At 43.3% G+C, this 16,566-nt stretch overlaps 1 protein-coding gene and 1 pseudogene across 1 annotated transcript; one reads left to right on the top strand and one right to left on the bottom strand.

The window, feature by feature from the left end:
• The first annotated feature begins 3,218 nt into the window (after positions 1-3,218).
• On the top strand, positions 3,219-13,038 carry LOC133904692 (uncharacterized; annotated as a pseudogene).
• Positions 13,039-14,727: 1,689 nt separating this feature from the next.
• LOC133906389 (chlorophyll a-b binding protein of LHCII type 1-like) lies at positions 14,728-15,823 on the bottom strand. Its single transcript, XM_062348277.1, has one exon. It carries the CDS (start codon positions 15,750-15,752, stop codon positions 14,958-14,960), a length of 795 nt encoding a protein of 264 aa, XP_062204261.1. The 5' UTR covers positions 15,753-15,823; the 3' UTR covers positions 14,728-14,957.
• Positions 15,824-16,566: the final 743 nt, after the last annotated feature.

Genomic DNA, 16,566 nt, shown 5'->3' with positions numbered 1-16,566 from the left:
GGGCGGATCATTAACATAATCACAACCTCGACGATTAATCAAAATACCGCTCCGGCAGTCCCGGCACGTGTTTTGTGCCCAGGGATCGGAACACATGCCTTCCAACATGTACATCACAACATAGCTTAATAAAGAGCGAGTAATAAATATTTATATTACAAGTATTAAGCATGCAACTGATTTCAACAGTTTACAACAAAAACGAGCTAGGAGGAGACAAAACCCCTCAACTCCTAACCAACAAAAGATCTACGCAGCGGAAGAAAATAAACTATACAACAAAAGGATATGGAGCCACATGCCCTTAGGATCCATACCAAGAGCACCGAGTTCGGAGTAGAATGTGCTACTCCTGCCCGCCACCCTGATCGGCAGGCACAAAGTAGCCAAACAGCGCCTCTTCCTCGCCAACCTGTGAACCTGCAACAACTTAAGGGCAGCACCCTGAGTACGAAGGTACTCGCAAGTCTTACACAGTATGGGTATATATATTCTCGACTCCAAGGATCATGCATTAAGCTGGTAGCAAGAATTAACATGGTTAAGTTAATTAAGTGGTAAGCAACCTGGACGTATGTGTGAGCAACTAGCTTAACCAACATATATGAAACTACCCTGCCATAACCAACAACTGAGTATATGTAAAAGTAACAACAAGTATATCAATGTGAACAAGTGCCAACTCAAACCACCAACCACCATACCCAGACCAAAATCACATGCCCACCCATCAACCTCATGCCATCATCCACAAACCACAACGAGAACTCTACGACCGGTGTAGATGAAACAATAGCATGCTCATGACCGAGAGCGCGGTATTTTAAACTGTTTATACACCCTGCAGGGGATACTCCTGGACCCACACGACACGAGGACCATTCAGCTTGTGCCACCGGCCAAAGTGCACACAAGGGGGTACTCGTGACAATCTTTCCCAACCAGTCCCAACCGTGTGGGGGCATGCAACGCTCGGCGCGGCAGTACTAGAACTACTCCCTGAGCAAACTAGTACCGCTTACAAGCCTGCCTACTCACACCGTCGTTGTTCACGCCAACAAAGCCACAACTGCGAAGGTATTCGGCTTGCCTACCATTATATCAGCGTATGGTGAGTAAGGTAAGTGCTAAAGCCGACTACATCGACGATCGGTGCTTAACCGGTGCAAACGGTCTACGGTGCCCGGTTTTCCTCTACCGTCCTACCCAGGGGAACTCCACATCCGGGCAGGCTAAACACCCTCCTAGCACCGCTCACACCTCGCCTCATACTCACCACTCACCAACCATACCATCACCATCAACATGTAATTGTAAACTGTAGTAGATCCTATCCTCGCGAACAACGGAGAACACCGTCGTTCGACTTCTACCAAAATACCTAAGCATTGCTAAGCATAGCGAAGACCTTTAGACACCGACATCATCTCTAGGCTTCAAGGAACATACATGAACTCGTGACCAAAGTAGAAGAATGCGGTATAGGTTCTACCCAAAGGTACCCGACACATGCATACATACATAAGCATAGATAACGCTTTAGACTTTGAAGTTAACACGGCGCAATATGATAGATGCTTGCCTTGCTACCCTGGATCAGAAAGATACAGCGCGACGGGATCGCCTTCGTCCTTCGGGATCGACGGATCAACGTTCTCTAAAAATCAACGCGTGCAATGCAATGAGTATGAATGAAGTGTAAATATATGCCACAATATGCATATAATGGATGAAAACATTTTTTCTAGATAGAACAAGTCATAAGGAAACTAGCAAAATTGGATTCATCAATTTTGGACTTATGATGAATTAATGGTGAATTAATGAAGCTTTAACCTAATTAATTAATCTCAGAAATTTAATTCATTATTTCATGGCTGGAGATATTTTTAATAGGTAGAGTAGGTTATTATAAAACCAAAAAAAATTATTTTATAATTTTTGGAGCTACAGAGAATTTATTATGAATTTTACAAATTTCAGCAAGCAGTAATTGTGCTGTCTGGGTATACAGCGGTTAGACCGAGGTATACTGACGGTCAGACCGCCAAGACTCACGGTTAGACCGCCGGAAACGCGGTCAGACCATCCTCATACAGAGAGTTTTGGCCCCTAGCGGTCTGACCGGCCTGGGGGTGGCGGTCAGACCGCTGGGAGTCGCCGGGGGCACTTGGGGAGCTCACCGGCGACGATTCTGGCGACATTTGGAGTGAGGACTTGGACCTAGAGCATCACATTGACTTCCTCTACCGCATAGGACAACATGCATATGTCAAAATCTACAAAAACTCGGCTATTGCTTCTAATTCATTAACAACTCATGAACTTCACAATCCTAGCTCAAAATGCGAAATCCAACCATCCAAAAGGCGGATTCTTGCCATGGGAGTTTAGAGGACTCACCCAATGTCCTTTACCAAGGTTGTGGACTGTCGATTGAAGGAGGAAACGGAGGGAAAAGCTCGAGAGACGAAGAAATCTGGTGTTCTTCACATTTCAACCCTAACACCAAAATACACCAAATTCGGCTCAAATCCTCCGGGAAAACGAAAATAAATTGGGGGAATGGATAACTCATGAGCTTGTGATCGCAATGGTACCTCACACTCACCTTGATTCGGCTCCTAGAGAGCGAATTTGAGGGAGAAAAGGAGAGGGGCTTGAGAGAGTGAGAGAGGGAGGGGGCTCCCTGTGCTGCACGGTGAGAGGGAGCACGGGAGGGAGCAGGGAGAGAGAGTGAGGGGAGAGAGAGGGCAGGTGGGGGTGGCTGCCCAGTTGAGAGAGGGAGTGGTGAGGTGTGGGGCCACACGTGGGGCCCACATGTTAAGGAAAAAGTCCGCTTTAACTGCGAAATTCATTCTTTTCTCTCCTGGATTTCTCTCCCTCATCCAAATGATATCAAACGAATTGCATTAGTGTCACAAAATGAATTACACAAAATTAAACATAATGCTTAAGAAGCATAATTATGCTTAATTATGTGATTATGGAATTTGGGACGTGACAATGTTCCTGTCCTATACATGGATAACTTGTTGGGCCATCTGCAAGCCAGGTATTTGGCCCAGCTCAGTAATTTTCAAAGCCCAGGCCATAAGCCCACGGAGTTAACTTTCTAGAATTATATAGGGTCCCATCAGGTTAAGCCACATTCCTTTCTCTCATTCCATCATTAATCACGCAACGTCGCATCGGAGCCTCCATGTTCTTGCAGAGCAATGCCGCCACCGCTCCCCTCATTTCTCATGGTTTCGTCGCCCTTTGCCCACCAAAAGATAAAAAAGGTCGCTCTTGCCACCATGATGAAGAACCAACCTGCAACAAATATACCTGCATACATCCATTTTATACACGGTATGTTTTCTTGATTTCCCCTTCTTTGCTACATTGTCAAATACGACTGCGAGGTTACATCGGGCTTAGAAATTAGACCCAACACCTTCTTGTAGTTTGGACTTCCTTTGGTTCCAAAGATCTCATTATGGCTTGCCTAGTTGAGAGAGGTTAAACAGAAGGGTATTTAGGATTTAGGGTTATAAATTTATTGGATCCGTTCATGATGATTATTTTTTTCTTTTTTTTCAATATGGAGACCTACACCCTTAGCGACATAGGGTGAAGAGCGCCTTCAGATGAGCGTGTGGGCTAGAACCCAGGTCGCTCACCTAGAGGAGCCACTCGAGCTCACCAGCTCTCGGTTCATGATGATTAGATTATTTTTCTTTAGTTGATCCAAATTAGATAGGATGAATTGGATATTGATCCATGGGTGAGAGGGGGTGGCTGAGATCAATCTTAGCAATATGTAATCTTAGGCTAAGCATCGCAGGCTTCTGCTGCAGCTGCACCCTGCGAGTTCCACAGGCAGAGCTGCGCCAGCCGCGCACAGCGCGCTACCGTACTTGAACTTGTTTCAGACGGTACAGCAAGGGTATCAATAATCTTTCAGACGGTACAGCAAGCGGGATAGATATACATCTCTTGTCTTCTTGATCTTGTTCAAATACATGTTTCTTGATTGATTCCGTTCTCTGTTGGGGCAACTTGGGAATCGTCAGGTTCGGACGACGGCGACGAGCCGAGGCCGGCGTGCAGGCACGACAAGGGCCCGCAGGAGAGCTACTGGGCGCCCATCGGGTGGACTAGGATCGCCGAGCTGGTGGTGATGGACGACGATGACACGGCGTGGGACGGGCAGGGCATGAGACTCATGGACGGCGGCGCCAATGGCGACAGCCAGTACTGCTGCGACATCACCGTCGCGAACGTCGCCGCGCCGTACTGGCAGCGGCCGGCGGGGCCGACCTGGTGGTGCCACGTCACCGCGGGTCACCCGGCGGTGGACGCGTGGCTGGCCACCGCGCGGTGGCTGCACCCAGCCATCTGCGTGGCGCTCGGGGAGGAGAGCATGCTCATCGGTGAGAAGATGATGCATCTGCTCGATGAGGCGACAAAAAAATATTTTTCCTGCGATTTCAGTAATTAGTATCAAGAGCCAGCATAATTTTTACGGAGTAAATGTCAGTTAATTTGTTCGTAAGTTTTAATTTGCATGCTCGAATTGTGGAGTGTACTTCCAGTGTTTTTGTTATTCAGTATTCACTGGAGAGTTAGAGGGTTAACATAGATAAATTAGAGAAATTTTACGGTGGTCCAAAATTAATATGAGCCATCTATTTTTAGAGTCTAACGGTCCAGATTAATCAGGATACTACTCATTTCTCACCGGTAGTATAGGTAGTATATGTGAGTAGTATGGTAGTATTAGGGTTATTTTTGGGAGAAAAATATATAGTATGAAAGTAATATTTCATTATCGTTTTAATATTTTAATCTATATTTGGCATGAGAGTTCATTTGCTACCCATCAGTTAGGGTTAGCGATCCAATGTTTGCGACGTCGATCTTTCTATTAGTAAAAGCATGGTGGGTAATTTTAACAAAATTATCATAATTATCAAAATATCCAATTACGTGGATCGTCGGATTAGATTTATACTATCTCCTACCTCTAGGTAGTATGGACCACCATAAAAAAACTCATAAATTAATGCTACCATACTAGTTTTGCAGTTCGTCTGTGTGTTCTTGTTTATGAGTTGCATATATACGCCATTGTTTGCTTTCGAAACGTCTGAAATGTGTTGAATTATTTGCTTACCTTACATTCTTTTTGCATTGGTTTGTTACAATTAGCAGTACTATTTCGGGTACCCGTTAGAGTTTCAGGAGGCCTGCTCTTCGAGCTATTAGGTCAGTCGGTAGGCGATACGACTCGAGACGAAAATTTCTGATAACTGCACTCAAAATTTTCTGATAACTGCGCTCCACGCTAAAGGCTCAGCAACCAACAATAACGTCATACGAGTTACTGAGGTTCAGGTAATGATCACCAATGCTTCACTGAAACACCATCTTTTTCTGAACTGCTTCTTCTTTTCATTACATATTTCTGTTTTGTTCATGTATCAATTAATTCATTCAAAAATCTAAGTTAATAGTTAAAAATAAATAATTCACTTATATTTTAATACTCTCCCTCACGTCAAGGCTTCCTTATGTCTTAGATGTGGAAATAAGAGTTGGCTGTAATTTTTGTTTAATTGCGTCCGCTAGGACTCGAACCGGACACTTCTAGTCATGATACCATATTAAGCTGTATGTACTAATCAGTTTATCCAAAGACTTAAGTTGTAAAAAAAACAAATTACATATACTTCAACAAGAAGCTCCTTTCTACATGTGAAAGTACAACTCCCAAGAGCATTCCCGAAGTTATAGCACATTTGGCTTGCCGACTTGCTAGATGGGATGACAGGTGAATTTATCATTCTATGATCTATACACACATGGTACTTGAACTTTTTGTTTAAGGCATCATTTTACGTATGGTAGATTGTGTCGTAAATATGTTGTGCGCGTAGAGGGGCAGTGGAAGCGTGAATGATTAGCAAACTAATATGTCATAAGTATTTCACCGAACACCTTATGGATACAAACATGAAACATCAATTATACTTCAAACCAATTGACCATAAGTTGTCCAATAAATCAATAATCATATACTTGTAGCAATTAACTCACTACACTATTAATCCTCATGATCCCATCATCAACATATCAAAGAACACATTCATACCTCATATGTCAACTAGCCATATACCATGAACTTGAGAGATGAAACAAGTAGCAAGCAATATGATAACTTAATCAACACATATGGTAAAAGCAATACCAAAACGAGAGTATACACCAAGATTTACGTGGAAACCCCTTACGGAAAAAAATCACAGACGACGGCAAGCAAGCAATCCACTATAAAGATGAAGTACAAGAGGTGGGAGCCAACAAAAGAGGAGAGGCTCTAAATTTCCCACAAATTTCACTATTGAATGGTTAGATTTGGTCAATCTGATTATCTCCTCTCTAATCCTAACCCTAGCTCTCTCTCAACCAAAAGAACTCTCTCTTTTTCAAATGAGCTCATCCATTACAAGAGAATATCCCTTCGAGTTATGTTCTGGAGTTCGTAGGTTCCAGTGGTCTGATAGCCAGGCTCTTGGTCTGAGCGCCAGAAGCATTTCAGCTCTGTGCTCTAACGGTCTGACTGCCACATCTACCAGTCTGACTGCCAGAAACTTTTCGGCCTGGTCTGAAGCATCAATGTTGAAATAGGAGCTGGACAATATCACTCCACTTCAGCGACAATTTAACCAAAGAGCCAACACATCAAGCTTCTTGATGCCAAAAGTTTAATATTCAAATGTTTCATCTTCAAGTGACCCAATTAACATAAAACAAACTCACCGCCTCCAATGCTCCATATGGAGCTAACTCGGGCAAGCACGAATGCCAACCAAGTCCAAACAATGCTCAAATTTGGCCTTTGGAATCATTTTGGTTAACATATCACTCGAGTTGTCTTTTGTGCTAATTTTCTTAACATACAAAAGCTTTCTTTTTCACATGAAGGGGAATAAAGAAATTGCGCGTATCAATATGCTTAGTTCTCTCATGAAACTTTTCATCTTTTACAAGATGAATCGCACTTTGATTATCACAAAAGACAACACGATCAACTTTTTCAATGCCCAAATCACCAAGAAAACCATGCAACCAAATATCCTCCTTCACTGCCTCAGCCAAAGACATAAACTCAGCTTCTGTGGTGGATAATGCAACAATATGTTGCAAGGTTGCCCTCCAGCTAACATAAGACCCACAAAGCTGAAATACATAACCAGTGAGGGAGTGTCTCTAATCAACATTTCCAGCAAAATCCGAATCAGAATAACCAACAACTTGTTCCAGATTTGCTACCCTTTGATCAAACACCAAACCACATTTGCTTGTGCCTCTAAGATACTGAATGATCAACTGTATTGCCTTCCAATGTTCTTTGCCTGGCTTTGACATAAAATGGTTCACAACACTAATTGTGTGTGCAATATCAGGACATGTGCAAACCATAGTATACATCAAACTGCCAACTGCACAGGTATAAGGAACTTTAGACATGTACCTTTCCTCCTCTACATCCAATAGCCCCGATGAAGTAGACAACCTGAAATGAGCAGCTAATGGAGTAGAAACGGGCTTCGTCTGTGACATGTGAAAATGATGCAAAACCTTCTCAATATACTGACTCTATGAAAGCCAAAGTCTGCCTTGAGACATGTCATGACGATATCCATACCAAACAACCTCCTAGCTGCACCCAAATCCTTCATTTCAAACTCACCCTTGAGCATGACCTTTGTTTCATCAATAGCAGAATGACTTTTTCCTGCAATAAGGATGTCATCAACATAAAGCAACATATACACCCTTGAGCCATCTGTAAGTACATGCTGAAACACACAAGCATCGTATGAACTTCTTTCAAATCCATGGCTACTAACATAAGAATCAAAATGATGATAACATTGCCTTGGAGACTACTTCAAGGCATATAATGACTTCTTTAGCAAACAAACGTGATTTTCTTTGCCTTCAACCACAAAACCTCCTAGCTATGCCATAAAGATCTCCTCCTCAAGCTCACCATGAAGAAACATTGTCTTCACATCCATTTACTCTAATTCCAAATCAAATAGAGCAACCAAAGCTAACAAAGCCTGAATCGAAGTATGCTTCACAACTGGATAGAATACCTCATGATAATCAATTCCTTTCTTCTGACCAAAGCCCTTTGCCATCAATATAGCCTTGTACCTTGGAACATCAACTCCTGAAGAAGCATCTTTAAGCTTAAAACACCTATTTACAACCAACAATCTTGCGCCTTTTAGGTGGCAACACCAAGTCTCAAGTGTGATTCTTGTGCAATGATTCCATCTCCTCTTCATAGCCTGAACCCAACTAGCTGCCTGAGGACTACGAACTGCCTCTCTGTTAGTGCTAGGCTCCTCATGCTCAATATCCTCAGCAATTGTCAAAGCAAAAGTAGTTGTGCCTTTGTCTCTCGCAACTGGTGTGACCCACTCTCCATAGTGCTGTGGTGGTCTCATTGATCGCGGAATACGATGTGCTATAGGAGAGTCTAAAGCCTCTGAAGCTCCACCTGAAACTGTATCCTATGACTAATTATCAGTTGCATCTGACTCATGATCTACCTCATCTGTTTAATCCTGAACACCCTCTGCAGACTTTGACAATAATGACTGCTCTTTTTGCTAACTGTCAACTGTAGTAGACTCGATCGCTGGAGTCTCCACCTCAAATGTTACCCTTTGTGCTATCTGCTCGGCCTATGAACCACCACATATAGAAGCTCCACTTGGAGTAGAAGCCTCTCCCAACTACCAATAAGCTGGAGTAACGATCGTCATCTCATCAAAGGTCACATCTCTGCTGACGATCACCTTAGAGGGTCTAGAATCTTTACATCATAAACGACACCCCTTAACTCCATCACCATAAACAAGTAAGATACACTTCAATGCTCAAGGTTCCAACTTGTTCTGGCGAATGTGAGCATACGCCGGACAACCAAATACCCTCAAGTGATCATACTAAGGTGGCTTGTCAGACCACACCTCCTATGGTGTCTTACACTTAATAGCTGTCGAAGGCGAGCGGTTAACTAAATAACATGATGTGGTAACTGCCTCTACCCAAAGACTTTGTGGCAGCCCAGCATGAGAGAGCATGCAACAGATTCTCTCCAACAGTGTCCTATTCATGTGTTCCACTACTCCATTCTGTTGTGGAGTACCAAATGTGGTGTAGTGTTGAATAATGTCGGCGTCCTAACAATACTTCTCAAACTCTCTCGAGCGGAACTCAGTGCCATTGTCTGATCTCAAATATTTGATCTTCTTTTCTGTTTGTGTTTCCACCATAGCCAGAAATTGATGGAAACGAACAAATGTCTCATCCTCGGACTTTAGGATGTAGACCTAAACCCTCCTGCTGAAATCATCAACGAAGGTTAGCAAATATTTTCCACCTCCAATAGAAGTAATCGGTGCATCACCCCACAAATCAATATGCACATAGTCAAGAATGGTCCTAGTCGTGTGAACAGACCTACTCAACTTCAAACGAGTTTGCTTCTCAAAGATGCAATGCTCACAGAACTGCAAACTACATATCTTTCAACTGCCCAATAGACCACGATGACTCAACTCTGCAATACCACGCTCTGACATGTGCCCTAATCTCATATGGCATAATGTAGTCATAGTTTCATCATCCATCTGGGAAAAAGAAGCAACTGCAGCTGACCTAGTAAGCAAACTACCCTCCAAGAAATACAAATCATCTGTATCTGAAGTAGTAAGAGCCTTTATCACACACAAGGAGAACTTGAACACCTTGATCTGATATCTATAAGTCACAAACTTGTAGCCTTCCGATCAAGTGCCTTGAAAGAGATCAAATTCTTTTTCAGCTCAACCATATGACGAACATATGTGAGTGTGCGAACAATACCATCAAACATCTTGAATCTGATTATGCCAATACCAACAACTCTGTACTTTGTGTTATTGCCTATAGAAATTGAACCACCATCCATAGGCTCATAAGTGGCAAACCACTCTCTGTGTGGACACATAGGATAGGAGCAAGCAGAATCAAGAACCCAACCAATGTTGAAACTCATATCACAACTAGCTGATGCACTAGAAACACAATGCCCAACTGATGAAACATCTGCACTGACAACAAGTAACTCACCAGACTCAATTGAATCACCATCTGCAACTACCATAGTAGCTGAAGAATTTTCGCCCTTGCTACCATCATTTTGTTTGTCCCTCTATTTCTTCAATTTAGGATAATCCCATTTGATATGGTCTAAATCCTTGCAATAGTTGCAACAGATACCTTTCTTGCCCGAATGTGACTTTGGACGACTCTTTGATTTCATTCTAACACTGCTAGAAGAATCACCATCACTATGACGACAATTTATGAACCTCATACATGACACAACAAGACCCTCACCCTCACCTTGGGCCTCCATGCGAGTTTTCTTGAGCAAATCCTTTGACAAAATGATAGAAGTAGCATCATCCATAAAGATATAATCTATATCATAAAGAATCTGGCCTCTAATGCCATCATATGAATTTGGGAGTGAACATAAGAACAAAATAGCCAATTATTCCTTGTCCATAGAGCTGCCCGTATTTTGATAGTCAAACACTTCTTTGTTGAACTCATTAATATATTGCTTGATAGGATGTCTTCTTACATACGCATCCTAAACAAGTGCATCGTGAGGTAGAAACGACTTGAGAGTGACTTGTCCAAATATAGGGCTTCCAATTTTTTTCAAAGAGCTACAACAATCTTCTCCTCACAAACTTGCCTCAACACATTATCTACAAGAGCCAAACAGAGCACTGCTAGTGCTTTCTTATCTATCTTCTTCTTCTCATCTTTTGAAGTGGTTGCCAACTCTGGATCACCTTCTTCTAAAGCACTGTCTAAACCCTTGTCAACCAACACATATTGTATTTTTACTTGCCATAACCGAAAGTCACCATTGCTATCAAACTTGCTCACTTCCAAACTTGACATTTTGAAGCAAAACAACAACTAAACAAGTGTCTTTGATATAACACGACTCTGATGCCACTTATGGGCGTAGAGGGGCAGAGGAAGCGCGGACGATTATCAAAATAATATGTCACAAGCATTTCACCGAGCACCTTATGGGTACAAACATTAAACATCACCTATGCTTCAAACCAATTGACCACAAGCTGTCCAATGAATCAACAACCATATACTTGTAGCAATTAATTCACTACACTATCAATCCCCATAATCCCATCATCAACATATCAAAGAACACATTTATGCCTCATATACCAACTAGCCATATACCATGAACTTGAGAGATGACACCAATGACAAGCAAGATGGTAACTTAATCAACACATATGGCAAAAACAATACCAAAAAGAGAGTAGACACCAAGATTTATATGGAAACCCCTTGCGGGGTAAAACCACGGACGGTGACGAGCAAGTAATCCACTATGAAGATGAAGTACAAGAGGTGGGAGCCAACAAGGAAGGAGAGACTTCAAATCCCCCACAAATTTCACTCTTGAATGGTTAGATTTGGTGGATCTACCTCTCTCCTCTCTACTCCTAACCCTAGCTCTCTCTCAACCAAAAGAACTCTCTCTTTTTCAAATGAGCTCACCCATTACAAGAGAATACCCCTTCGAGTTATGTTCTGGAGTTCGTAGGTTCTAGCGGTCTGACAGATAGGCTCCCGGTCTGACCGCCAGAAGCATTTTGGACCGCCACATCTACCGATTTGACCGCTAGAAACTTTTCGGCCTGGTCCAAAGCATCAATGGTGAAATAGTAGCTGGACAATATCACACATATCTTTGGTGCAGCTGACGAAATTGAACTTAAATTTGTAAACAGGTAAGTCATACCTCTGAATTCTCTGAATTCATTTCCTCCGAAGCTAGAATTACATGGCATTTGCAGCGAAATCAAGAAGACTTAAACCCCCTATGTATAATCTTCAACCAAGACATTAGAATATTGGCCAGCCAGGTATGTATATGAAAAGAAAAAGAAAAGGAAAAATTGGAGAACCGGTGATCCTCATATCAAGTGGCAGTTTGACATTTGACTCGTGCAATGCATTCAATTACTAGGTTATTAGGGTGAAATGGTCACTATAGGCTAGAGGAGATAATATTTGAACTCCTGAAATATCTTGGGGGCGCCACCACAAAAACCTTTCTTGAAGGTATCAAGAAAGACACGAGGCAAATGATTGAAGAGCAAGAGGTTGTTCGTGGTCAGCTGCTCACTATCCAGGATGTGAGGCAGAGCACCGTCCATGCTTGGCTGCAAGTAAACACTAAAAATAATCTATTTGAAAAGAACTTCTGAACCCTTGAAATATGACTGAAATATGTTACTATTCTGTGATAACCGAATAACCAAGTATGTAAATTACTGAACTCTGTCGCTGTGGTATTCAGGATAAAAGCCTTCACATTACATATAATCTGACGATATTTGGTGGGTGTGGCCTGATTCTGTCCATCATCACTTAATTGTTTGGTACCAACGTCGACGGGATACCGGGAGCTGAGAACACTCCATATGCTTTTGCATTATTCTCCGGGCTTCTGTTCTTAGTAGGATTTCTGTTGATCATTGTCGGAATCGTCTATTTTGGACTGCAGAAGCCAATCAGCGATGAGCAGGTCCAGGTGAGAAAGTTGGAGCTGCAGCAGCTAGTCGCAATGTTCCAGCACGAGGCTGAGACACACGGCAAGGTGAGGGAAGGGGTCCTAAGGAGTGACTTGCCTCCGAGAGCCGCTGATCTCATCTATGACAGAGGTGATTTTTTAATCCCCTTATTCCTCAATGAAAATCAGTATAATATACTGAATAAATCAGTATAATATACTGACGAAATTGAACATGTGCTAACTGCTAATGCGTAAAGCAAAGTACAGCTAGCTTCTTAAAATTCAAATCATTTTGCATAATCTTTCTATTTAGGCAGAAAACAAATCTATTTTGAAAATGAAGAAAAAAAAGTATACCGAGATGTTATTATTTTCCTTTTATCCGGATGATTAATTCCATGTAGCATATGTTAAAAGAACTGCAAACTTATGCTATATGTTTTCACATTTATCAGTGAGGCAACTGGGAAATTACTTCTCATTTGAAGCTAAAAACGAGCCAACCCTCCAAGGTTACAACCTGGTTTCCCTTTGCACACTCTAGTAGCAAAACGGGAGGTCAGCACGCCCATCAAACTCATCAACACTTACTACACAAGTGACATTGCTGATCTGCCTTGATCCATGCAGCCGAAGACCGACGCGAATGCGGCAATCTCGTGGCGCCGTGTTCAGCTCTGAAGAAACTCCACAGTGTCATACAGATCAGAGCCCTCTTCAGGGGCTTGTAACCAGATATTTTCCGTCTTCGCATCGCCGTATCGTATCGTCGTCGTCGGATTTTCGATATGCGCTATCACTAGTAGCATTAGATCTTCTACTTCCTTGAGCTGTCGTTCTCATGATCAGGTGTCGTTCACATGGGCAGAGAGGTCGATGTAGTTGTAAGCTTCTCTTGTCATTCGCATGACCGGTGAGGTCGATGTAATTGTAAGAACTCTCCGAGTGCCACAAGTTGCAACAAGCCAGACAGTATGACTGTCAGGCTTCTCTAGTGGCCATATTTGTCGAAGTGGATATATATCCTCCTCTTCTCTGAATGTTCAGATGTACTCCTTCAGGCAGAGACAATTTGAGAGTCGGTTTGATGGGTCCTCTGAACTTTAGTTTTGGATGGGTTTTGAGTTTTATGTAGATCTTTTCGCGATTCATCAAATGATTTTATCTCCAATTGTCACTGTCGCATTCGGCAACACTTGCGGCCTAAATGTCTCACCCAAGACAAAACAGTCAGCAATAGCTACTGCCCATTTTTTCTCGAAAAATGGCAATCAGCTATTCCGATACTTTTTCCGAGAACGGGCCAGGCTCGTATTTCATTAAAAGAGTATAGAGTGCAATCATTTAAGACCCGCAAGCAGCTAACAGCATGTTAGTGGCACGAAATTACAAAAAATGGAATTTACACGACAGTCGGACACTAGACGATCTCGATGATCTATAACAGATCATACCGCTGCCTGCACAACGCTAGACTGACTACTCTCGAACGAAAGCGGCTCTTCAGTGCTAGGCGACGGCTGCAGCGCGGTGCCTTCAACAAGTTCTCCAGGGCACATTTGAATCGAGGTGGGGGTCCCAATCAGCGATTTCGATACTTGAAGATAGTTCAGGATGAAATACTCGGTTGAATACTGAATTTTCATTACTGGATTGCCACGGTTATGTATTGTTATCCAATTGCCACAATTGTTGTGAGATACTGCACGAAGTCAAGTAGTAAAGGAGTAAGATCATGTTTGTTTTTGCTGTAGGTTGTTAAAATATGGATTTTGTGGAGATATTTATTTTTATTTGATTGTGAATTGTGAGATTTTGTAGTGTAACGTGAATTGTAGACGGTGAGAAACAATTTTTAGATTATGACTATTTATTTTATTTTTACTTTTAAGACTAAAAACTATAATCAAAATAAAAACAAACGGAGCATGTGCCTCACGTTCCCTTTTTCTCCCGAGGACAAGCTCAACACTTAATAAAAAAATCATTACCGCTTCGAATTAATCGGCAGAATAACCATGTACTATATGCACAAAGACGTGTAAACAATTTCAAATTTACGACACCATGCGTATTTCATTGATCAGGTTCCAGAACATGCATACAAATACACCACCGGTACAATCTGCGATCCCTAAGATCCCTTCACGAGTACTTGTACAACCTGCGGTACATATAAATACGTACGTCTACGGTACATGTGACCTCCCGCTCGATTCATCTAGTAACATGCGCATGGATGTGCACAGAACACGAGGCACACTGGCGCTTCTCACTTGCCGGGGACGAAGTTGGTGGCGTAGGCCCAGGCGTTGTTGTTCACGGGGTCGGCGAGGTGGTCAGCGAGGTTCTCGAGGGGCCCCTTGCCAGTGACGATAGCTTGCACGAAGAAGCCGAACATGGAGAACATGGCAAGGCGGCCGTTCTTGATCTCCTTCACCTTGAGCTCCGCAAACGCCTCTGGGTCATCGGCGAGCCCTAGTGGGTCGAAGCTGCCGCCGGGGTACAGCGGGTCGATCACCTCCCCGAGCGGCCCACCGGCGATACGGTAGCCCTCGACGGCGCCCATAAGCACCACCTGGCACGCCCAGATGGCCAAAATGCTTTGTGCATGGATCAGACTTGAGTTGCCAAGGTAGTCCAGCCCACCCTCGCTAAAGATCTGGGAGCCCGCCTTGAACCACACGGCCTCGCCGAACTTGACGCCGTTGCGGGCGAGGAGCTCCGGGAACACGCAGCCTAGCGCACCCAGCATGGCCCAGCGACAGTGGATCACCTCCAACTCGCGGTTCTTGGCAAACGTCTCCGGGTCAGCGGACAGCCCCGCGGTGTCCCAGCCATAGTCGCCAGGGAACTCCCCGGTCAGGTAGCTCGGGGGCTCGCCGGAGAGTGGGCCGAGGTACAAGACGCGGTCGGGGCCATACCACGGGCTATCAGACGCCGCCACCTTGGGCTTGGCTGCGGTCTTGCGCATGGTGATGCGGCCCTCGCCGAACATGTCCCTGACGTTGGTCGCCGGCTTGCCGGCAAGTGCGCGGGAGGAGAGGGCCATGGTGGCGGCTGCCATGTCGATCTGATCACTCCTTTGCTTTGGGTCGTGTTTTGTGTTTGTGATGACTGATGATTGTGTCGAAGCACGGCAGTTGCTTATATACACATGGATCGGATAGAAGGGCATCTTTTGCTGGGCCGGGATTGGCTGGTTGGTCTGGGAGGAGATGGCTTGGCAACTGACGTGGCACCCGGTGGGTCCCAGTGTCCTATCACACAAGAATCATGGGGAGTGCCACGTAGGAAAGACCGGCCCAATCAGGAACTGCCACTTGCCATTGGGAAAAAGAGTGGATGAGATAGGCTTTGGCTGCTGTCACGTGCTTCTTGCTTATCGTCCAAAGCAATCAACGAAGTGTTTGTTTCGGGAATTTGATCCCAACGGGTGGCTCTGTCGAGATGTGCACGCACTTTAATTTAATCTCTACTATACAAAATATAAATTAATTTTCACATTTTCTCTTCCTATTACTCTTCTCACATCTAATAAAAACTCTTAAAATTAAAATAATCTACCTTCTTTTGTTCTCGTCATTCGGTCTCCCTGTCTCATTAACAACTACGGATATACAGTCTGTTTTACTAATAAAAAATAAATAAAGAATTTAGGAGAGAAGTTAGCAGATAATCTCCTTCTCTTTTTTTATCCCATCTAAAATCAAATTACAGCATCTCTCCTGATGTATTCGTTCGACAGAGCTCTCATGGTGTATCCATATCTCTATAACTTGAGTTCGTGCTTGATATTACCACATCTAATATTTATATTTTCGTTGCAACATACGAGTACTTAGCTAGTTAGTATTAAGTCAATAGTTACGTGAATTATG

Source organism: Phragmites australis, chromosome 2 (genome assembly GCF_958298935.1).
Source record: "Phragmites australis chromosome 2, lpPhrAust1.1, whole genome shotgun sequence".
Lineage (NCBI taxonomy): Eukaryota > Viridiplantae > Streptophyta > Magnoliopsida > Poales > Poaceae > Phragmites > Phragmites australis.
The sequence above is the reverse complement of the archived record's forward strand: the minus strand, read 5'-3'. Positions and strand labels throughout refer to the sequence as shown.